General features: G+C 49.5%; 1 protein-coding gene across 1 annotated transcript in view; it reads left to right on the top strand.

The window, feature by feature from the left end:
- The first annotated feature begins 432 nt into the window (after positions 1–432).
- The window catches only part of Fbn3 (fibrillin 3), an 80,915-nt gene continuing 57,775 nt past the window's right edge, over positions 433–23,572 (top strand). Inside the window, 20 exon segments of the mRNA XM_037198534.1 lie at positions 433–538; positions 3,458–3,673; positions 3,777–3,859; positions 4,843–4,941; positions 5,111–5,209; positions 5,803–5,898; positions 8,450–8,647; positions 9,256–9,381; positions 11,903–12,055; positions 12,321–12,503; positions 14,179–14,351; positions 14,387–14,423; positions 14,426–14,452; positions 14,455–14,514; positions 15,044–15,159; positions 15,309–15,330; positions 17,684–17,908; positions 18,865–18,990; positions 19,402–19,530; positions 20,527–20,746. Coding sequence (XP_037054429.1) covers positions 3,474–3,673; positions 3,777–3,859; positions 4,843–4,941; positions 5,111–5,209; positions 5,803–5,898; positions 8,450–8,647; positions 9,256–9,381; positions 11,903–12,055; positions 12,321–12,503; positions 14,179–14,351; positions 14,387–14,423; positions 14,426–14,452; positions 14,455–14,514; positions 15,044–15,159; positions 15,309–15,330; positions 17,684–17,908; positions 18,865–18,990; positions 19,402–19,530; positions 20,527–20,746 — 2,372 coding nt within the window. The 5' untranslated portion in view covers positions 433–538; positions 3,458–3,473.

Raw genomic sequence — 23,572 nt, 5'->3', positions numbered from 1 at the left:
GTATGTATGTATGTATGTATGTATGTATGTATGTTTTATTCCTCTAGAGAACCCTGACTAATACACAGGTGAATTTCCAATGCCATACTTAGAATTCTCCTTGCCCCAGGGAGAAAGTGGCAGGAACATGGGAAACGGAGACCTCTCAGGTAAGTCTTGGGCTCTCCCTGTGCCTACTGCCTTCTGATCACCCTGCACACCCCAGCCCACCTCAGCACACACACACACACACACACACACACCCAACTCCACTGCTAACAGTAAACATGCCCCCAAGGAGGCCCGCAGTTCCAGGAACCCCTTCCATCTCTGCAACTCCTTGGAGTAGCAAGCTAGCTTCAAGCCTCCCCCCCAGCCTCAGCCTCTCTCAATTCTCCCCGCCCAGGCTCAGAGGTGCAACCGCGCCCTCCCCCAAACTCCTCCCGCCCTCAATTCGGAACCGGGCACGCAGCGGCTCGGCCCTCCCAGGCTTTCGCCTTGCTGCTCCCGGGGCCCCTAGCTTGCGCATCTTGTCAGCCTCTTCAAGCAGCCCCCGCAGGTAGGGAAAGGCGGGCCTGTGAACCAGTGACCGCCCGGAACGCGGAGGAAGGGGGTGCAGCAGTAGCCGGCGGGAGCTCGGTTGCCCGGGACCGAGTTGGGGATTCCTTTGTCTGCAGCCCGGCAGCCCCTGGCCCAGCCCCCTTCCCCTCTCCACTATCCACTGGGCGCGCTCTTGTAGGGTGCCGGGAAACCCCGTACTCCACCGGAGGACCTGGGTTTCCAGTTTCTGATCCGCAGGTGAGGGCGGGGCCGAGCACCACCCTGAGGCTCCAAGGAGGTTCTGTAGCTTTGGCACTGGTGGCTGGAGGTCGCTGCTCGAGCACTCTCAGGGGTGCCTCCTTCCAGGGACTCCCTTGTTCTCGCTGAGGCAGCGGCGGAAGCTGCAAGGAGGGGCGAGGGGGGCGCATCTGCTTGCCTTTGAGGCAACTTACTCACTCAGCTAATCTTGGGGACCTAGAGCTTGGAAGTAAGGGAGGGTCAGGTGAGTCTCTCTCTCTCTGTGTCTCTCTCTGTCTCTGTCTGTCTCTGTCTCTCTCTCTCTTACACACACACACACACAAAAAGAGACAGAGAAGAAAGAAGAGAAAAAAGAAGAAGAGAAAAGAAAGAGAAGGGTGGTGGTGAGAGCTGAAACTGCCAAGAGCAAAAAGACTGGCTAGGTCGATTAGATCCACTGGAAGCAAGACAATGTGTCCCTATCCCCTTCCCCTGCCCAGTCGGGCCTCTAAGTCAGAGTTTCTCAACCTGTGGGTCTCGACTCCGCTGTCCAACCATCTCCAAAAATATTTATTTACAATTCATAACAGTAACAAAATTACAGTTATAAAGTAGCAACATCAATAATTCTATAGATGGGGGTCACCACACCACGAGGAGCTGTATTAAAGGGTTAATACAGTTACTACATTAGGAAGGTTGAGAGCTCTGAGTAAACAAAAGCTTGGGGACACCTGGTTGGACTTTCAGGTCACTCAAGCCCCAGAGTTTTCACTCTGCAAACTGTTTTTGAAACAGGGCCTTACCATGTAGCCCAGAGGAGCTTAAACTTGCTGTCTTCTTGCCTCTTCTTTTCCCCAAGATGACATTACATGCATGCACCACCACACCGAGTTTATGCAGACCTGGCCCAGGGCTTCATGTATGCTCCATCCAAACCTTTTACAGTAATATAATATAATAAATATAATACAATATAAATAATATAATATAATATAATATAATATAATATAATATAATATAATATAAATCACTACTTTTATTACATTTTGAAAATGTTTAGTTTATGAGCCGGGCTGGGGGTGGGTGGGAGGAAGCATATATGGAGGTCAGAGAGCAATTTGTGGGTCTGTGTAGATCAAACTTAAGTCCTCAAGTGCCTTTATTGGGCTGAGCATTCTCACTAAATCTACTCTTTGGGGGAATCACCTCAGTCTGGAGTGCTCCAAACCTTATCTTCCCACACTCATTCTCCCTGGCCAAGGAAAGAAAGCCAACCATTCTGGGAGCGGGTGGGTGGCTGAACCTTGCATCTTCTGACGCAAATGTTGTCAGAATGCCCAACTGCCTCCTTAGACTTATCCTCTTATTTAAGTGTGGAATGTGTAGTTGTGTGTGCATGTGTGGTTGCACACATACATATACTTGTGGAGGCCAGAGATCACCTCAGGTATTGGTCCTCAGGCACCATCCACTTTGATTCTTGAGACAGGGTCTCTCACTAACCTGAAACTCACCAAGCAGACTAGACTGGCCAGCCAGTGAGCCAGGGATGTGCCTGTTTCTTCCTCCCCAGTACTGGGATAAAGAGCATGCACCATGGGAATAGAGTGGCTCAGTGGTTAAGAGCATTTGTTGATCTTTCAGAGGGCCTGGGTTCAATTCCCAGCACCCACATGGAGGCTTAAAACCAACTACACTCTAGTTTCAGGGGATCAAATGCCCTCTTCTGGCCTCCTTGGGCACCAGGCACTTACATAGTACACAGTCATATATGAAGGCAAAAATAACCATATGCATAGAATAAAAAAAATATTTTAAAAAGAAAAGAGCACTAACCACCATCCTTGATCATTTTACATGGGTTCTGGAAGGTAAAATTCAGATCCCCATGTGCAAGGCAAGCCCAAGCCATATCTCCAGTCCTTAACCATCCCTTCTCTCAGAATTCTGGGGGTCTACTACGTCTCCCTCCCTCCTCTGGAATCCCCACCTACTCTTGTTGACTGTTTGACTTCTACGTTATTCCTTGTTATCAACCCCTGTCATCTGGCCCTGCCATCTTCCCACCCAGCTTTTTCTGGGACCCTACATCCTTCCTCACTTCATCTTTGTCCCTCACCAAAATCATTTCAAGAGTTCTTCATTGCCCTTGATGTACATGGACCCACCTGTCCCCTTCTCCACTCTGCACCCTCTTTTTGGTCACAAACCCTCCACCCCAGAATCATTATCTAAGTGGCTTCACCTGTGAAATATTATATGCTGAGACTAGAAGATAGCCCAGTCAGGAAAACGCCTGCTCTGTAAGCTCGAAAAGGCTTGTGTTCAATCACCTAGGACCCACTTTAAAATGATAACACTGAGCATGTGGAGATAGAAGGATCCTGGGGCTCATTCACCAACCAGCCTAACCCACTTGGTGAGTTCCAGTCCGGTGAGAAGCCCTGTCTCAAAAAACAGTGTGATAGCTCCTGAGAATGATGGTAGATGTCGCCCTGTGGCCTGCATGTGCACGCATGACAAACATTAAAAAAAAAAAAAAAATCATACTCTTTCAAGAAGCCTACCTCAGTTGTTCTCCTGCTCTCCCAAGTCAGAACTAGTGTCTTCCCAGGCAGGCTCCCCACTGCTGTTCACTCTATGGGGTGCCCCTTTGCCATGCAGTTCACTTGGGGCTGACTCTGCTTGCTCCTTGCAGCCTCCAAAGACACATCATGACTCTGCAAGGCCCATGTTGGGCAAGGAGAGGATCTGGAGTCTTCCTTACAGCCTGTGGTCCTCCAGCTCAGATTCTGCTGGCCTTGGTGGTTCTACTGTGCATGGAAAATGGCCAAGGCCACTGGGATGAGACTCTGGAATCTGCAGGTCCAGGTCATGTGAGAAGACAAGGCAGGCCTGCCATCATTTTGCAGGGGTGTGTGGTACCTGGGATGCTGAGAAGTACCTGGGTGTGGGGCATGGAAGGGCTATCCTGGGGTGAGGGGAGGGGTGGCTACATCACCCACTTTCTCCCAAAGGCCTAATGTATGTGGTTCCCGCTTTCATGCCTACTGCTGCCCTGGCTGGAGGACTCTGCCTGGCAGGAATCAGTGTATAGTGCGTGAGTGTTGAAGCGTGGAGATGGAAGGTACAGGGATGCTTGGGGGTCCTCCCTGCCACCTGTCAGCAATCCTAGCCTTGTCTACATAAGGAGCTAGAACTTAGTTCGGGGCTGCTGGGTGAACCCCACTAATGTACCATGCTTTTGTCCTTAGACTCCAGGTGACTTGCTGCACTCATTTGTCTCTTTTTTTAAAAAAATATATTTCATTTATTTTGTTGGGTGGATGAAGCATGACATGGTGTACATGAGGGCAACTTGCAGCAGTCAATTCTTGCCTTCCACCATGTGGGTCCTGGGGATCAAAGTCATCAGGCTTGGGAGCAAGTGTATTTACCTTCTGAATCATCTTACCTACTCTGTGTTTTCTTTTGCCCTCCCATCTTGCCATGTCTGTCTGTTTCTCCTGTCTTCTTGTCTGTCTGCATGTCTCTTCAGGCCTCTCACACTGTCTTTACGTCAGTCTCACACCCTCTTCCCCAACTCCAGCTTCTGATGATGTAGCAAACTCCTGATAGAGACTTGGGGGTGTCCCATGTATGTGGGGTGGGGGTAGAACTGGAGCTGGAGAAGCCCAGCTGGTCCACCTTGAGGCATCTGTCAGCCTGGGCATCTTTGGAGTGAGGATGACATAGGACTTATGTCCCTTCCCCTCTCCCTTCAGCCTTCCCCCTCCATTCCTGCTCCCTTCCCTTCCAAGTGCTGGGTTGATATATGTACACTACCACATTTTGCTGGTATTATTTAGTCGGTTAATTAGTTTTTACTGTGTATGTGCATGTTGAGTGTGTGGAGGCCCACATGCCATGACACACATATGGACGTCAGAGGACAATTATGAAGTCAGTTCTCTTCTTCCACCTTTACATGAGTTCTAGGGAATGAGGTCAGGTCACCAGGCTTGTGCAGCAAGTGCCTCTATCCAATGAGCCATCCCACAGGCCCTGGGCCTGATTTTGATGCCGTACACTCTGCCTTTCCAGCTGTCTGCAGACACACCTGTGGCAATGGCTTCTGCTCCCAGCCCAACCTGTGTACCTGTATGGACGGGACCCTGGCCCCCAGCTGTGGAGTAAATAGAGGTGAGCAGCCAGTGGTCTCTTGGGGGAGGAAGAGAAGACTCCAGGCATCTGAATGCCACTAGGAGCCCATATTGGTTTCATTGAAGGACAAGAGCCAAGCCAAGTAGAGGCCCTGGTCAAGCCTTCCTGGAACATCTTTACCTTACTGTATGTTTTTCCTGATCCATAGCATCACTGGGGTGTAGCATGAGCTGCATGAATGGGGGCAGCTGCCACGGGGAATCCTGTCTCTGCCAGAAAGGCTACACAGGCACTGTGTGTGGACAGCGTGAGTACCCCATTGCTACCCTCACTTACACACGGAATCCTAGAGAAGGGGTCTCTTCATCACGGGCCCACTGTTCACAAGTCCTTCATCTAAGACCAAAGATCAAAGGTGACAGGCTCATTGTTACAGCTGCACTAGTGTGTGGGGGGGAGGGGTTGTGCAGATGTGCATGCATGTATTGTGCAAGCATGTGCGTATGTGTGCATGTGGAGGCCAGAGATCAATGGTAGGTATCTCCATCAATTGTTCTCCCCCTTATTTTTTGAGACAAGGTCTCTTATTGAACCTGGAGCTCACCAATTTAGCTATGCTACCTGGCCAGTGAGCTTTCAGAGACCCATGTACCTCTGGCTCTCCAGAGATGGAATTACAGAGCACCATTGCTTGTGGCTTTTGCATGGGTGCTGAGAATCTGAGATCAGAGTCTCATGTTTACAGAGCAAGTACTTTACTGACTAAGTCATCCCTCATTGGTCAGTCTTACTCACCCTGGTCCAGGTGGCGGGTATCCCTGGATAAAGAAAGGTTTACTTAGGTCCCAGTCCCCTCTGCTTCTAGGAAACTGTCCGTCATCATCCCCTATCTGTCCATAGCTATCTGTGTCCATGGCTGCCGTAATGGAGGACGCTGCATCGGGCCAAACCTCTGCGCATGTGTATATGGATTCACAGGGCCTCAGTGTGAGAGAGGTACTGAGAAACTTGGGGAGGAAAATGGGCAGTGAACAAGACATGGCTGGGTTCCAAGCGCAAACAGACAGCTGCTTTGCTACTTCCAGGGCAGTCTGAGGACAATGGCTTTCCTTTGCTCAGGCACTCGGCATAGCAGCTGTTGCTCATTGGCCTGCTTTGGAAGAGTTTGTGTTGGGGGGCGGGGGCGGATGGAGAGATGGCTCCACGGTCAAAAGCACTTGCTGCTTTTTCAGAGGACCCAGGTTCAATTCCCAGCATTCACATGACAGCTCACAGCTGTCTGTAACTCCATTTCCAGGGGACCTCACACACACACACACACACACACACACACACACACACACACACACACACACACACACACACACACACACACACACACACATACACACACACACACATACACACACACACATACACACATACACACACACACACACACACACACACACACACACACGCAGACTTGGTAGCACACACCTTTATGAGCTGAGCCATCTCACCAGGCCCCCTTTTTACCTTTTATTTTTTAAAAGGTTTATTTTACTATTTTAAAATTATGTGTATGGGAGAGTATGTGCACATGAATGCAGGTGTCCATAAAGACCAGAAGAAGGCATCAGTTCCCCTGGAGCTGGGGGTGGTTGTGAGCTGCTTGATATGGGTGCTAGGAACTGAAGCAAGAACAGTACACGCTCTTAATTGCTGAGCCATCTCCCCAGCCCCATAAGGAAATCCTTCCTCCCTCCCTCCCTTTCTTTCTTCCTTTATCCTTCCCTTCCTTCCTTCCTTCCTTCCTTCCTTCCTTCCTTCCTTTCTTCCTTCCTTCCTACTTTCCTTTCTTCCAACCTTCCTTCCTTGAGTCTCCTCACTATGCAGCCCTGACTGGCCTAGAAATGGTTATGTAGACCAAGCTGGCCTTGAACTCACAGAGGTGCACTTTCCTCTGCTCCTTGGTGCTCTGTTTACAGGTGTGCACCACCACTCCAGATTCTTTTTAACTCTTTGAGGGAGGGTTTTGCTGTGTATCCTAAACTGGTCTTGACTTTGTAATCTTTTCACATTAGCCTCTAAAACAGACAAGATTACAGGCATCCACCATCACACCCAGTTGAATCCTAGCTCTTAAAACTGTCCATTGGTGGATGTGAGTGGATTGTGCAAACTAAACCAGTTGAAAAGGGCTGGGTGTGGGGTAGAGAAGAGGGGTGTAGCTGAGAGTTGATCTGGTCTTGACAGTTGAGGTAAGGCAGTGTATGAGGGGCAGGGAAAGGGAGACCTTGATCTCACTACTAGCTAGGGACCTGCAAGAACCTGAGAAGGCCACTAAGGCTGCCCTGTCCATGAGGACTGAGTGCTTGGAGCAGCTGAGGGAGAAAATAGAGGGCGAGGAGAGGGGGGAGCCTGGCATCTCAGGGCAGACAGGAAGCGTGGTGTCTAAAGGTGGAAAGGACAGCTGATAGGAGGACAAGACTTGGGCCGGATTTTCATACACAGTTGTCAGGGTCATTTGTGTAGTTGAGGAGCCTAACGGTGAAGGACATCGGGGTCCTGAAATGATGCCTGTTGTGGGAGATGGCAGCAAGGGGCGAACTACTGCTGTAGCTTGAGCCACATGGTTTTACTCTGTCTCTAAAAGTAATAAAGAGGTCTAAGGAGTGACTCGCTGGGGAACACTGGCCTGCAATCTCCCCGAGAGGAGTTACAGGTGAGACTCAGCCCAAGGGCACCCACCTAGAGTCCCCAGTGAGGGGCTGAGGTTATTGATGGTGGCAAGGGTCAGTTTCTAGGTTGAAGAGAGGCTTGTCATGAATTGGAAGCTGGAGGGCTGCAGGGGGTGTGCCTGGGTTCTAGAATGGTGTCTTTGGAAGCACTTCAACCAAAAGAGAAACAAATTAGAATACGACTGTCAAGATGAGGAGGGTGCAGGTCAGTGTGTGGCGGGGGGGTGGGGGGCGGAGCCCAGGGTGGGTGGTGGGCATCAAAGCCCCAGGAGGGCTGGGTACCAAGCTACCTCTGAAGCCCTCCTTTATGCAGGGCCTAGAAAGGAGAGTGGTTGGCTTGTCCTGGGAGGGCTGCCCTTGGCATTGGGCCAGCCTTATTATCGGAAAAATCTGAAGGGTGGAAACAAGAAGTCACAAATGGGCCCTTGTGCACTGTGCTTGGGGAAACTGAGGCAGCTCCCTTGTACTAGGCCTGAGCATCCAGGGACATGGTGCTATGAGAGCCGAGAGGAGATTCAGCAGGGCCAGGTGTGCACTCAAGTGTGAGGCAGGCTCTCCTGCCAGGCATCCACTGTCGCTGCTTGAAGGAAGGGCAAGAGAGATCAAGTCTAAGAAGGCTTGAAGATTCTCTTGGAGGTTATTTGTGTGAAGGTACCAAATATTTTGAAGAACCAATAGTAGTTTGTTAGGTGGAAAAGGCATCCTATCAGAACAGGGAACTAGAAAGACTCATAGGAAAGAAAAGGCCAGATTTGTTGGTATAGAGGCCTGGGCAGTGGCCTGGACAGTTCAAAGCTAGATACTTGTGTCTGCCTGATCCACAGACTACCAGATGGGGCCGTGCTTCCCCCAAGTGAGACCTGAGGGGTGCCAGCGCCAGCTGACAGGTCTCATGTATACCAAAGCTCTCTGCTGTGCCACTGTGGGCCATGCCTGGGGACTTCCCTGCCAGCTCTGCCCGGCACAGCCACACCCCTGCCGCCGAGGCTTTATCCTAAATGTTCACACAGGAGCCTGCCAAGGTGAGTTGTGGGGTGAGCAAGGGAGAATGGAGCCCCTAGGGAGCCAGAGCTGAATGGAAATTCCCCCCAACACACACACACACACACACACACACACACACACTCATACACCACACAGCACCACCCACGCCATACACACCACACACCACATACGCACACCACCACCACAGAACACGTACACACACCATACTACACACACATACCACACATACACACACACACACCATACCCCCCCACACACAGACCACACACACCACAACACACAGCACACACAACCCCCCCACACATACCACACACACCATACCCCCACACACATCACACCACACAGCACACACAACCCCACACACACATACCACACACACATACCACACACACATACCACACACACACACACACCATACCCCCCCACACAGACCACACACACCACACCACACAGCATACACACACACCCACACACATACCACACACCACATACACACACCCTACACACATACCACACACATACACCACACACACACACACACACACACACACACACACACACACACACACACACACCATGAGTTGGTTCTTCTCTCTGACTCCCTTTCTGGAATTTTTCCCCGCAGATGTGGATGAGTGCCAAGTCATCTCAGGCCTGTGCCTGGGTGGCAGCTGTCTCAATACAGTGGGCTCCTTCGAGTGTCGCTGTCCTGCTGGACACCAGCTCAATATCAGAGGCACCGAATGTGAAGGTGGTGTATGCTATGTTATCTTGGCTCCCTGCAGAGGGCTGGAGGGATTGGGCTGAAGAGAAGCCTGGCCGTGACCCTGTCTGTCTGTGCAGATCTTGGAGGAGTGTCTTAGTGTGCCAGGACCCTGCTCTGGGGGTGACTGCACACACACAATTGGGAGCTGTGTTTGTATCAGTCACTGAGGCTTTGTCAGCAGGCTGGATGGAGCCCACTGCCTGGATGGGATGGTCCAAGGAGCAGAGGAGGGGCACAGTGGGCAAAATGCTCCTCTCACCCCAAGACCATCATTCTGGTCCCTGATCCTCTGCCTTTCTGGACCTCTGTTTCCTCCCACCTAGCATCCAGCCTCTGTGCTCTCACAGACTCTGGTCTGGGGGTCCTTTTGACCTTCTTTTTTTGTGTCCTTTAGCAATCTTGATTCTGCTGTTCGCCCATCTTCCTACACTCAAACATGCTCCCACCATGCCTGTCTGCTCTCGTTCTATGCCCTTTGGGCTCGATGGCCATCTTTACCCCACTATCATATTTTATCCTTAACTTCTGTTCCCCACACATAATTGTCATGAGCTTCCAAATCTAGACATTTTCTGGGGCTCACAAAGCTGCCTAGGAATGGGGATGGAAGTGGAGGATGGACAGACCTCTGTTTGCAAGGAAAAGGAGGTGTGGCCCATTCCCAACATCACCTCAGGCGCCTCTGGCTAGGTCTGTATGAGATATGACTGAATATATTGTGGTTGGGATTTGTTCAGTCTCCACCTCCAGGGTCCTTCGTAGCTAGCTTAATGGGAGGACCTCAACATGTCCTCTGGATATCAAGAGACTGATCCAGCTACTCAACAGCAATTTTTGTTTAAACAGAATCCAATTGTCTCCAAACATGGGCTATGATTTGGTCCTGGGTGTTTTTGTTTGTGTTTGTGTGTGTGTGTGTGTGTGTGTGTGTGTGTGTGTGTGTGTGTGTGTTTGTGTGTATTTGCCTACATGTATGTCTGTATATCGTATGGATGTCTGATACATAAGGATGCCTGATACATAAGGATGCCAGAAGAGGGCATTAGATCCCTTGGAACTGGAGTTACAGAGAATTGAGAGCCAAGTGAAGATCACACACACACACACACACACACACACACACACACACACATATCTGGGAGACCCCCCACCAGATGCACAGGGTAAAATTAGGATGGTATGAAAATTGGCATGACTTTCCAGCATAGTGTGGGACGGGAGCAGCTGCCGGCAGCCTTCTCAGATGGTAGGAGTAGTTTCTCAACCAAAGGACATCAGCTAATATTTTCAGGAGAGAGAAAATATTACTCCCTACAGAGGAGTGTCTGTGATTCTCATGCCAGGGTAACTTCTGGATCAGTTTCTTCAGAGGGCAGTGGCTACTAGAGCATCCACTTGTCCCTTGGGAATGCTTCTCCACACTTCCCTGTGATAGCCGAGGCCAGCAAGCAAGGACATATGGACCTGTTCTCCACATCTCTGCTTGAGTTCGCAACAGGGGCTCCCACCCTTCTCAGAAGTAAGAGGTCTTCTGCATTGTGCTTGAATACTCCAGTAGGGAGAGATGCTGGGGCTGTGGTCCAGATGAAGCCCAAATTTATTGTCTACAATGATTTAGAAACCTTTAAAATAGGAGGTACTGAGCAGGGTTTACGTGTGTGTGTGTGTGTGTGTGTGTGTGTGTGTGTGTGTGTGTGTGTGTATATGCGCGCGTGTGCACCCGCCCATGCATGTGCTTGTGGAGGCCAGAGGCCAGCCTTGGGCGATGTTCTTCAGGCACTATCCTTTTTAAATATTTTTCCAAGGTTCCATAGTATAATGGTTGTCATGGCTGCTCAACCTGCAGAAGGTCCTGGGTTTGAGCCCCAGTGGAACCATGATTTTCTATTGTATCTATTGTACTATTTATTGTTTATATTTTGTTATTGATGTGCATGTATCTGTGTGAGTGTATGCCATCTATGTGCAGGTGCCTGCAGAGCCCAGAGAGGACATCAAGTCCCCTAAAGCTGAAATCACAAGTAGTTGTTAGCCACGCAGAGTCAGTGCTGGGAACTGAACTCGGGTTCTCTGGGAAAGAAGCAAGCCTCTAACCACTGAGAGCACCCCTGCTTTGACTGCCCTTTTTGAAGCAGGATCTCTCTAGCCCGGAACTCACCAAGTTAGCTAGGTTGACTGGCCAGTGAGCCCTAGGGCTCTACCCCTCCCCACCTCCTCAGTGCTGGGGTTGGGACTGCGTGCCATCACACCCAGATGGTTTGCTTTTTATGTGGTTCTGAGGTTCGATATCAGATCCTGCGCTTTCCATCTCTCCAGCCAGACTTTTCTTCAAAGTACCACTCTCCTGAGGCACTGTGGGTGCTTGGAGCACCCTCATTTGTAGATGGGAAAACAGAGCTATGATAGGCAAGGAGAGCTGTTCTACAAGCAGTGCAGGTACCACTGGGATTTGAACCCATCTGTGCCCAGTCTGTGCTAACCAGCCCCACCCTGTATCCTGTTGTAGATCGCCGGGTGGGCACCTGCTTCTCGGTGCTTATCAGGGGTCAGTGTGCTGCAGACCTCACTGGCCACTATACTTACGGACAGTGCTGCTGTGACAAGGGCAGGTGCTGGGCGCCTGGTCCATCACCAAAGCTGTGTCCCTCCCGGGATTCTGGTGAGTGATAGTTTGAGCTTATATTGTGGTGGGATCAATAGCCTGGTTTCAGATTGTGTTCTATTATTTATTATTATTATTATTATTATTATTATTATTATTATTATTTTATTATTGTGTGATGGGAGGACCATACATGTACATGCATGTGGAAGTTAGAAAACAATTATGTGAAGCTGATTCTCTCCCTCTACCCTTACTCATGTCTTCAGGCCTTCAAGGTAAGCCCCGTGGGTCACTGGCCTTCAGACTCGGTTCTTTGCAGGTGAATTCCTGAGACTGTGTGCCCAAGGGCTCCCACTGCTGCCTGCCTATGCAGACCTCTTCCCTGGACTCTCAGAAGTTGGATCCAACAACCTGGGGCCTGCCCTGAGGCCAGCACAACACAACCCCCATGGTTCCCGTGTGCATGGAGTCCCCACACTGATCTCTGGCAACTCTAACTACGGTGAGCCCTGGTGGGGTATGGGGTTTCAAAAACTAGGGCTGGGCTTAAGTCTGAGGAAGCAACCCTGAAGAAGGGAAGGAGGCTTCTCTTTGATGGAGTTGGGGTTTTGGATAAGGAGTCCCAGGGTGAAATTATAGTTGGACTTCCATATCTACTATTTAAATTAACCTTAGAAAATATTTGAAAAGGAAACATCTCTATTAAGTATATACCAACTCTTTTCTTTGTTTTATAAATAATGTATAAGAACTATTTGAATGAGCTGGCTCTTCCAGAGATCCCAGTTGGGGGCCTACAACTGCCTGTAACTCCAGCTCCAGAGAATCCAAGGCCCTCTTCTGGCCTCTGAGGGAACTGCACACATATGTGTATACACACATGGGCATAAAAAAAGTAAATCTTTTAAAAAAATGATATTTGCACATACATGCACACACCCAGCCACACACATACACAGTCACACATAAATTCATTCTCTATCTATCTATCTCTCTATCTCTCTCTCTATCTCTCTCCATTTCTCCCTCCCTCCCTCCCTCTCTTTCTTCCTCCCTCCCTCTCTCCCTTTCTCGAGCACACATGCACAGGAGAATATTAGCATAGCATTGTATTGTATCAGGAACTGTAAGTTATCTATTACTATTTGAAGTCCACATGAGGGACCTGGGAAGTGTGTCTCAGTTGGCAGAGTCTTTCCTAACACGTGTGAAGCCATGAGTTTCTTCTCCTGCCCAATGCACTGCATAAAACAGTCATGGGAGTGCACATTTGTTATCTGAGTACTGGGATTTGAAGTTCAAGGTCATCCTCAGCTGCATAGTTAATACAGAGCCAGCCTCGGCTTTGTGAGATGCTGTCTCTGAACAAAAACTAGATAAGGACCTTGGAGAGGACTCAGTTGTTGGAGTGTTTGCTCTGCAATGAGGACCTGAGTTCAGTCCCCAGAACCCATACATTTAAAAATCCAGATGTAGTAACATGGATTTGTAATTCCAAAGAGACAAGAGGATCCCCAGGGCTCACTAGCCAGCCAGCCTAGCCTAATTGATAAGCCCTGGGTCCAGTGACAGACTCTGCCTCAGAAAAAATAAGATGAGGGACTAGAGAGAGGGCTCAGTAGGTAAAGAACTTGATGTGCAGGAGTGAGGGCTTGAATTCAGATTTCCAGAACCTACATAAGCAGAACACAATAGCACACATCTGTAATCCCAGTGAGTGCTCCTGCCGTAATATGGGAGAGACAGGAGGGTCTTCAGAAGCTCAGGGTCATCAGCCTGGCGATGTGAGACCCTGTCCCCAACAAAGCAGAAGGGACAGCAGACTGGCACAGCAGCCACACGTGCACCTCATCTTATTGTTTGAGGCAAGGTCTCTCACTGGACCTTGAGCTCATCAATAGCATACACACACACACACACACACACACACACACACACACACACACACACTAAATGTGCCTGTGAGAGACATTTTAGACTCAAGCCCTAGTAAGGAGTCTTACTCTACACTGAGGCTCTGCACCCAAGGTGAGGGCCTAGTCCTGAGGTGGGCGTCTGAATAGGCAAGCTCAGACAAGAAGATGGTGTCTGAGCCAGACGTGTCAAAGACTCTATTGGTGTCAGAACCCAGAGGCAAAGCCCAGGCTCTGGGTGGGTGAGGGGCTTCTGGTGCTTAGGTATCCCTGTTGGCTCCACTGCAAACACAGCCACTCTGGACCAGATCGTGGACATCTGTTACCACTTCACCATCTTGTGCCTCAGTGGTTGCTGCCCTCCCACACCTTCCAGCTACCACCGTGAATGCAACTTGGGCTATACCTATGATTTACATGGAGAATGGACCAGCAAGGTGCGGCTGGGTGGGCACTACCTAGATGGGCTCAGGGTCTTTTGTGCAAAGATGTGAGCAAGTGTACCAGCAATGCTGTGGTAACTGTGCTAACACTCCTGGTTCCACTACTGCCATTTCTGTGAAGGTTTCCAGGCCATGCTCACCAAGGAGGTGTGTGTGTGTGTGGGTATGACTATCCATCCATTATCCACATACCCACCCGTGCACCTACCTAACTACCCATCCATTCACCCACCCATCCATTCACCCACCCATCCACTCACCCACCCCTTTGTCCACCCACCCAACCACTCATTCCTCTATGCACTCCTCCATCCACACATCTGCCCACCTACACATCCATCCTTCTGTCCACACATCCATCCACCCACCCACCATCCATCCACCCACCCACCCACTCAAACATCCATCTGCTCATCTACCTACCCATATAGCCAAATATCTACCGCCCATTGATCCACCCATTTACCAGGCTACTCATCCCTTATTTATCACCCGTCCATGCAACCACCTATTCACTCACACGTCTACCCCTCTCTCCATTCACCCATCCATCCATATGACCATCCTTCTACCCATCTTCTATTCATCCACCCATTCATTCATTTATCCAAGAGTGGAGGAAATGAGAGGGGGCCTGGCCAGGGGAAGATGATGCCTTCTGACTGCCTGTGATTTCCTCCCCACAGATATGGATGAGTGTATCATCCATGGGGACCTTTGCCACCTAGGCAACAGAGAGGGCAGCTTTCAGTGTGTGTGCCATGCAGGTTTCAAGCTCAGGTCTGATGGAGGAGTTGCAGGGGTGAGGTGAGGTTGTATGGGGGAGCAGGCTGTTGATGTGCCCAGGGTTCTGCAGATCTTGAACAGCTAATTGCGGCTGCTGTGAGCTCAAGGAGGTCAGCATTCCATGTTGCTCCCAATTCCTACTCCTTTTCTGTCCTTCTCCCACAGCGTTCCCTGAGCCTTGTAGGAAGTGATAGGGACAGCCCATCCATGGCCAGACACCCAACGGTCCTTTAGTCTTAGTGCAGTGCTTACGCTTGCTTCTGTGTTTTCTTTCTTTTGTCTGTGTGTTTGTATGTGTATATACATGTTTATGCATGAGGGTGCACATGTCTGTGCCAGTATGTGTGCGTGGAAAGGACAGCAGAGAACAGCCTCGGGTGTAGTTCCTAGGGAACCATCCACCTTGGGTTTTTTTTTTTTTTTAATTTATTTACCTATTTATTTCTTTGTATTTAAATTGAACTATTTTGACTTTTCATTATTATTTTGTGGAGGGGGAGGGGAGCACTTGCATGCATATGAATATCACTCTGTGGAGTCTGCTCTCCCTCTCCGTCTTTACTTGTGTTCTAGGGATGGAAATCGGGGTTCCAATCTCGGGTCATCAGGCAGCAAGCCCCTTCACTCACTGATCCCTGACCACATCCCTGACCTTTGAAGCTCAATGCAGTAGCATCCCACTGCCCCATAATTGGTGCCAAAGGTCCCTGGGTAGCCAGCCTTCTCCACCTTTAGTCCAGCTTTACCACCTGAGGGCTACTAATGTGTCCCAAAACATTTGTAGGTGATGTCATGGTGCGATGTCAAAAGGATGGATGCCCCTTAATCTAGATGCTGATGGGATATTTTATTTCCATATTCCATGTGTGCGGTTAGGTGGGCTCACTGCCTCCTCTGGCCTCCTCTTAGCCAAAACAAGCTGTCGGCTAGGAGGAAAACTTATTCTGCCAGTTCATCGCTACCTTAGTTCCTTCAGCCTGTCTGTAGCCCCGCCATGGGCTCTCTTCCTCCTCAGTAGACTGATGGGTCCTGATGACTCTTCTTGGGTTTGTTTGCTTTTGAATAATGCGCAGTGCGTTGGGGGAAATGGCTCAGTGAGTAAAGTACCTGCCACTCAAGCATGAAAACCTGGATTAAAAAACCCGTGTAGTATTGTAGTATCATGCAGGACAGATGGGACCTGGGGCTTCACTGGCAGCCAGTCTAACTGAGTCTTCAGCTCTGGATTCAGTGAGAGACCCTGTCTCAAAATAAAAAATAATGTGGAGAGTGATTGAGTAAGATATCCAGCATTGGCCTCCAACCACCTACGTACCCACACATGCATGCACACATGAACTGTGCACATACATATAATACACACACACACACACACACACACACACACACACACACACACACAGTGTTAGGACAGTTTTAGGTTCACAGCAAAAGTTGGTCTGGGGAGATAGCTCAGTGAAGCACATGAAAATGGTGGCTGCCAGTAATCCCCACACGGGGAAGGCAGACAGGGGACTCCCAAATAAGCCAGCTCCACTTGCCTTCGAGCTCGGGGTTCAGCTGAAAATCCTTACCTCAATAAACAAAGTGGGGAGTGGGGAGAAAGACACACCAATATCAAGCATGTATGTGTGCTACACAACCACACAGGCAAAAAAGAAAGAAAAAACTGAAAAAGCCCTCTGTGTTATGTAACCCATCTTGTCCTAAGTGCCCAGCATCACCACCATCAGCATCTTGCAGCTACAGCCACAACTCTGTTACATTGACACATCATCAGGATCACCTCTGGGTTCCCATGAGACTCACTCTCAGGGATATACAGGCTCTGTGGAGAAGCATACAATCACGCATTGCTTGACAAAGGGAATACATCTTGAGAAATGGACCACTTGGTATTTTTTATATTGTCTCAACATTTTAGATCTTGTTTCACGTATGTGTGGCATATGTCAGTCACTTTATGCTGTCTCTTGGTGCAGTAGAAGTCAAGGTTAGTGACAATGACTTAGTTTTAGGATTTGCCAAGGACATTCCCAGCCACTCAGTGATGGATTCTAAGCAAATTCTCTACTGTTGAGCCATGTCCCAGCTCCTAACTGGCAGATTCTAGACAGGTACTCCATTGCTAGTCCATTACCAGGCCCTCACTGGAAGATTCTAAGCAGGTGCTCTACTGCTGAGCAAAACCCCTATCCACATTCTAGTAACTCTATACTACAATATCCCAGTGTATTCTAGTCAGAGTCTCTACCACTGAGCACATACCCAAGACCTTCACTAAGGGTTCTAGTCAGGAGCTCTGGGCTGAGCTACAGCCTCAGCCCTCCTCTAGGCATTACTTTGAAATGTAAATGGATGGATTTACTTGGAATAATACATAGTACTTCCTAAGCACCCAGGCAGCGAGGTGACATCAACTTCAGCCCTTTGAATCTATCTTTGTTGGGGGTAGGGGTCTCAGGCAAGTGATACCAACTGACAAGCATGCCTAAGTGTGACAAGGATAGGACCCAGTGATCAACCGTTCCTCTGTGCAGATGTGAGGTTGGGGCTGTGTTTCCTGCGTTGGGGTGAGGAAGACTGTGGAACTGCCCTGCCTGGCAAGTACCAGATGGATGTCTGTTGCTGCTCCATCGGGACCTCATGGGGAGCTGAGTGCAAGGTTTGCCCGGAGCCCAGCTCCCCAGAATTCTCCAGCCTGTGTCCCCAAGGGCTGGGCTTTGCCAGCCAGGACTTCCTGTCTGGCCGACCCTTCTATAAAGGTTAGTCTGGGGAAGGGCACACCAGAGGAGAAGGTCTTGGAAGGAAAAGAAAGTTGGTAAAGGGCAGCATGGGCAAAGGCCTGATGGTGCAAAGCATTATTTGCAGAAAGGACGTTTAGTATCCAAGGCGTGGTGATATAAAACTGTCATCCCAGCACTCAGGAGGTAGAGGCAGGAGGACTAGAAATTCAAGGTCAGCTTGGGTTGGGCTACAGGAGACCGTTTTAGGACAAATCAAAAAGCAGGGTGACCTTTTGATGAAATGCTTGCCCTGCAAGCATGAGAACCTGAGTTCAGTGCCCAGCGCCTGTGTGAATTGCTGGGTACAGGTTAAACAGATGTAATCTGACAGCTGAGCAGACAAAGACAGGCAGGCATGTCCCTGGGGCTCACCGGCCAGCCAGCCTAGGTCAGTCCCGGGCCAGTGAGAAAACCTGTCTGAAAAAACAGAGATGATTTTTTTCCTCCTCAAAGCTCCTGAGGAACAACAGTTAAGACTGTATTCTGGCCTCCACATGCACACCCACACGTGTGCGCGTGCACACACACACACACACACACAAAGTGTGGTGGTGCATGCCTGTCAAGCCAGTACTTGGGAAGTAGAAGCAGGAATTCAAGGTCACCCTAGCTGCATAGTGAGTGTGGTACTGTGTAAGAAAAGAAAAAGAGGGGATATCTCAGTGGGTAGAGGCATCCCTTTCCTCCCAGCCTGACAGTGAGTTCAATCCTCAGGGCACACATAGTGGAAGGAGAGAATGAACTCTCAATTTTTTTCTGACCTCCACAGCATGTGCACCCAGACACATGCACAAAACAAACAAATATGAAAGACTCCTAAGAGAGAGATGTTAGCAAGCTCAAGAGGTAAGAACCTAGGGAGGGCTTAGTGTATGAATCCCAGACTGAAGACCTTCAGTGTGGTGCAGCTGACTTGTTTATACTCTGTACTCCAGATGTGAATGAGTGCAAGGTGTTCCCCGGCCTGTGCACACATGGCACCTGCCGCAATTCCATGGGCAGCTTCCACTGCACCTGTGACAAAGGCTTTACCCCGGATGCCCAAGAGAGGAACTGTACAGGTAGATGCCACTCCCTCCCCATCTGGTGAGGACAGGTCATGCAGGCAGGAAATTGTGGGAGGGGTCCCTGAATTGGATGTGAAGACAAGGCTCAGTCTTTAGTCTCCTCTTAGCATACCCACTGATGAGCTGTGTGGCCTAAGACAGCTCATCACCCTGTCTGGGCTGCAAGGATCTCTACTGTCTCTATGGAGGACTGGCCAAGATTACCTCTGAAAGGATATTTCTTGCCCCTTTTCTGTGTTCACCTGAGGCACTTCTCCTTTCCAGACTCAGTTTCTTGGGGTTCCTGGGTAGCCCCTCATGTCTACAGAGACCCAGCCCCTATGTCTTCTTACTTGAAACCCGTGGTCTGTGCATCCTCATGTTTACACACACAGACCTCTGGCCCATGCATCTCTGTCCCCACAGACATCGATGAATGTCGGATCTCCCCTGACCTCTGCGGCCAGGGTACCTGTGTCAACACCCCAGGCAGCTTCGAGTGTGATTGTTTTCCTGGTTTCACTAGTGGCTCTTTACTGATGAAGAACTGCGTGGGTGAGTGGTGGCAGGGTGAGGGCATGGTGGAGAGCCGTGGGCAGGGTGGACGGCCAGAAGAGGGGTGGTGAGCATAGCATGCTGCTGTGTAGATATGAGGAGAAGCTTCGGTGTGCCATTGTACTGCCGTGGGATACTGTCATTAGGAGAGCACGTTGAGAATGGGTGCTTTATGGGAAAAGGACAGGACTACCCCCAGAGAAGCCGTTTAAGAAGACTCTAGCTTGGGCATGATGGCATAGACTCATAATTCCATCCCTCGGGAGGCTAGGGCAGGAGGATTGCTAATTCTAGGCCAACCTGAGCTACATAACAAGACCCTTTCTCCAAAATAAAAGAGGCCCCCATCATTCAATGAACAGTTCACACACCTCCACTGGTTTGGGGTAATGCAGAGAGCTTAGGCACCAAGGGCTTTATAACTTTATGGGGAGACAAATGAAGTTGGTCTTGAAGGGTTAAGAAAGGCACAAAGTTGGGTGAGTAAACTCTCAAAGAACTAGTTTAAAAAACATTCCCCAAGAAAACAAAATTACTATGTGGTCCTATAGGAATGTACATCCCAGGGGATGTACCTACTCTGTGAGGTTGGGAAGGTGGCCGAGGAGAGTGGTAGTCAATGGGGTAGGGAGAGCTGAGAAGTGGCTGAGAGGTGGGGGTTAGGGAGACGGCTCCGTGGGTAAAGGATCCTGAGGCCAAGCGTAAGGACCTGAGTTTGGTCTCTGGAATCATACAAGGAGAAAAGGAACTGCCACAAGTTGTCTGCTGTGACCTCCACACACATGCCACGTGGCTGGAGGAGCAGCGTGTGTGGTTGTAAGGAGATGGCACAGAGACCAGAAGGACACATGCAAAGCTCTGGGATGGGTGTGAGGTAGACGGATGTGTGTGGCCGGATGCAAACAGGGTAATGATGAAGGAGGTGCCACACAGAGGAGCTTCCTAAATCATCCCATCCGGGTCAGCATCATCAGCCTGATGTCTTCACATGTCCAGAGGTGGATGAATGTGCCGGGAACCCGCTGCTCTGCCAGGGAGGCACATGCGTCAACACGGAAGGGAGCTATGAGTGTCACTGTCCCTCTGGACATGAGCTGAAGGCCCAAGGCACTGCCTGTGAAGGTGAGCTTGCAGCAAGGTGTGCAAGAGAGTGGCAGGGTCTGACACGTGCTCACATCTGTGTGTCTATCCAAATGCACAGGGTAAATGTGAGATGGTGAAGTGCATTTGTGTGTCTCTGAGGATGACCGTGTGTGTGTGTGTGTGTGTGTGTGTGTGTGTGTGTGTGTGTGTATGTGTGTGTGTGTGGTGTGTTTGCATCCACGAGATTGTGTGTGTTCATGTGAGTGTGAAATGTCAACATATATGCATGAGTAGTGGGTGTATATTTGTGTCTCTGTGTGTGCAAGAGAGTGAGGTGGGTAATATTGTTCACCTGACAGGACCTTGAATCACCTAGGAGACAAACCTCTGGCATGTCTGTGAGGAGTTCAAATTCCTAGATTAAGTTAATTGAGATGGGAAAGCCCAGCCTGAATGTAGGTGGCATCATCTCCTAGTCTGGAGTTCTGGGCTGAATAAAAAGGAGAAAGGGAGCTGAGCGCCAGTATGCATCTTGCTCTGTTTCCTGTGAATGCAGCATGACCAGCTAGCTGCCTTATGCTCCTGTCACCATGACTACCCTGCCTTGATGGACTGTACCAACTGGGAGCCTCAATAAATGCTTCTGTCAGATATCCTGTCACAGTGATGAGGAGAGTAACAAATACAAGTGGGAACTGTGTCTGTGAACACACCCATGTGAATATCTATGCGGCTGTGTCTATGCAAAAGCAGATGTGTCTGTGAATCTGTGTGGAGGTGTGTCTGGCTGTGCAAGGACAAATTTTTGCATTTAAGTATATGTGCACGTGGATGAGCCTGTAGGAGGATAAAAGTATGTATTTGGGTGTGAATGTATCAGCAACTCGCAAGGCTCATGTAATTTGCAATGTGAAAAACCTGTGAGAGCACGGGGTGGTGAGTGTAGTGTGGTAGTGTGGGATTTTGCGGTGCGACAGCTTAGAAAAGCAACCCCACACCGCCCCACAATAGCACCCAATTGTGGGTAGTACTACCAGAGCGCCGATGTATCACCAGGATGAGGTTCAAATAGCCATGTCAATAAAAGGGCTATAGAGCTTCCCATCTGCCGAATTCATCCTTCGTCGACCAAGGATGTGCCAGTCCACAGTACTGCAGTGAATAACCAAACCCAATTCCTGGCAGACGAGAAGACCATCGCGCGAACCGAAACAATAGCCACCGTTGGTAAACCACAGTACAAGGACAGAAGCAGAGAGGTGCATTGAAGATAATGCAGACAGGAGGACGCTCGAGTTAACTAAAAATGCTACAAGACACGAAAATGTCCACCAAAAAGACCACGATTCCACTAAGTGAGATCAGCACTCCTAAACGAATATCACAGAATGCCTTCTCAACTAGCACCACGCAGAGCCTGACCAAGTGTTCAAATCGCACAAGAAGTAAGCTATGTTTTTAAGATTGAGTGCAATCAAATAAAGCAGATGTATTTTCTGTAGAGCTGTGCATTTATGTAAGGCACAGCTACCAAGTAGACATCAGTATTCTGAGGTGTCGTCTGTGAGGGTCCACTATATTGCAACACCAGCACTATCTCGAGTGTACCTATAGGATAAAACAAAAAGGCGTCTTCAAAAGAAAAATAATCAGCGTTAGTTACTTGTATCATGGACACATATGGCAGTGACGCATCAGTTTCTATTCTCGCCCCGATGACGCCATGTGTCTACAACAAAGAGCGTGCAATGAAGATATTGGGCCTTGTGACAATAGATATTCACAGACTGTTTGATGAGTCACGACAGGCAGTCAAAGGAACATGAGTGCTGAGCAAGCACGCGCAGCCAGCTGAGATCCTCATTGGGATGTGTGTGATGCGACAGGGGATGAGCGGACAGTACAGCGCTTCTCCTGTCCAATTACTCCGTCCACTATAGCCATTTAATTCTCCACCCCACAAGATCAGTACGAGAATGAATGCCGACAGCGAATGAGAGCCTCCTGTTCCACCGGGCATTGTCCAGTTTGCAATCAATGTCATTGTGCTTCCATCCTCCTACCACACTTGGCTTCCAGCGCAGTCACTCTAACCGAATGGCCGCGGGCTGCGTGGGTGCGTGAGACAGCGTCCCTTCACCATCCCTAGGATGCTCTTCTGCAAGTCCCCTGCTGCGCAGACACACTCCTCCCCGCACTCTACTTCCATACTCCTCTTAGTTCCTGCCCCCTAAATTCAGTCCAAAGTCACCAACATCAGGTGACCATCTAGTCTGACACCTATGACAGACAGCATGAAATTACCCAAGTCCAGAACACGGAATCGCTTATGCGAAAGAGCCTAAGTAGTACAAAACAACTTGATTGGAAAACTCTCCAGTGCACTGCGCTTAGCAATGCGAGGCGTGGATCGCCACCATGCTACCACACAGATTGAACGGAAGAAAATAGCACAAGGCATCCTAAGGAGTGATAGACCGCCTAAGACTCCCATCGTACTTGATTGTGGAGCACAGGAGAGGCCATGGCATACCATAACAACCTCACCTTAGGGCCCTGCATAGCACAAGCCAGGCGCTGATCCAGACACAAACCACTGCAAATACCTAAGCACCTGCGAACAAGAGAGCCCCTCGATTGACCCTCCGATACGAATACCTGTCCCAACCATAATACACTATTACCCTAATCCCCATATTACTATGCCCTCCTCTCAAGATGCCTCTGTGAGTGAATGGTGAAGAAACCTAGGCCCATCTTCTACGTCTAAATGCAGTGTAAGAACGACGCCAGTGACACGACAAGTAAGTCCCACACATGCCAGGATCATTACATTCGGCATCTAGTTAGGATGACGCAGCTTCTTTCAAAGACAATTCACAGAATCATGAGATATAGTGGCTAGCAAGCATCTACGCAGAGCAGGTGGTTCAGGCACCATGCCTGAAACAATTCTCTA

This window comes from Peromyscus leucopus, chromosome 23 (genome assembly GCF_004664715.2).
Source record: "Peromyscus leucopus breed LL Stock chromosome 23, UCI_PerLeu_2.1, whole genome shotgun sequence".
Lineage (NCBI taxonomy): Eukaryota > Metazoa > Chordata > Mammalia > Rodentia > Cricetidae > Peromyscus > Peromyscus leucopus.
The sequence above is the reverse complement of the archived record's forward strand: the minus strand, read 5'-3'. Positions and strand labels throughout refer to the sequence as shown.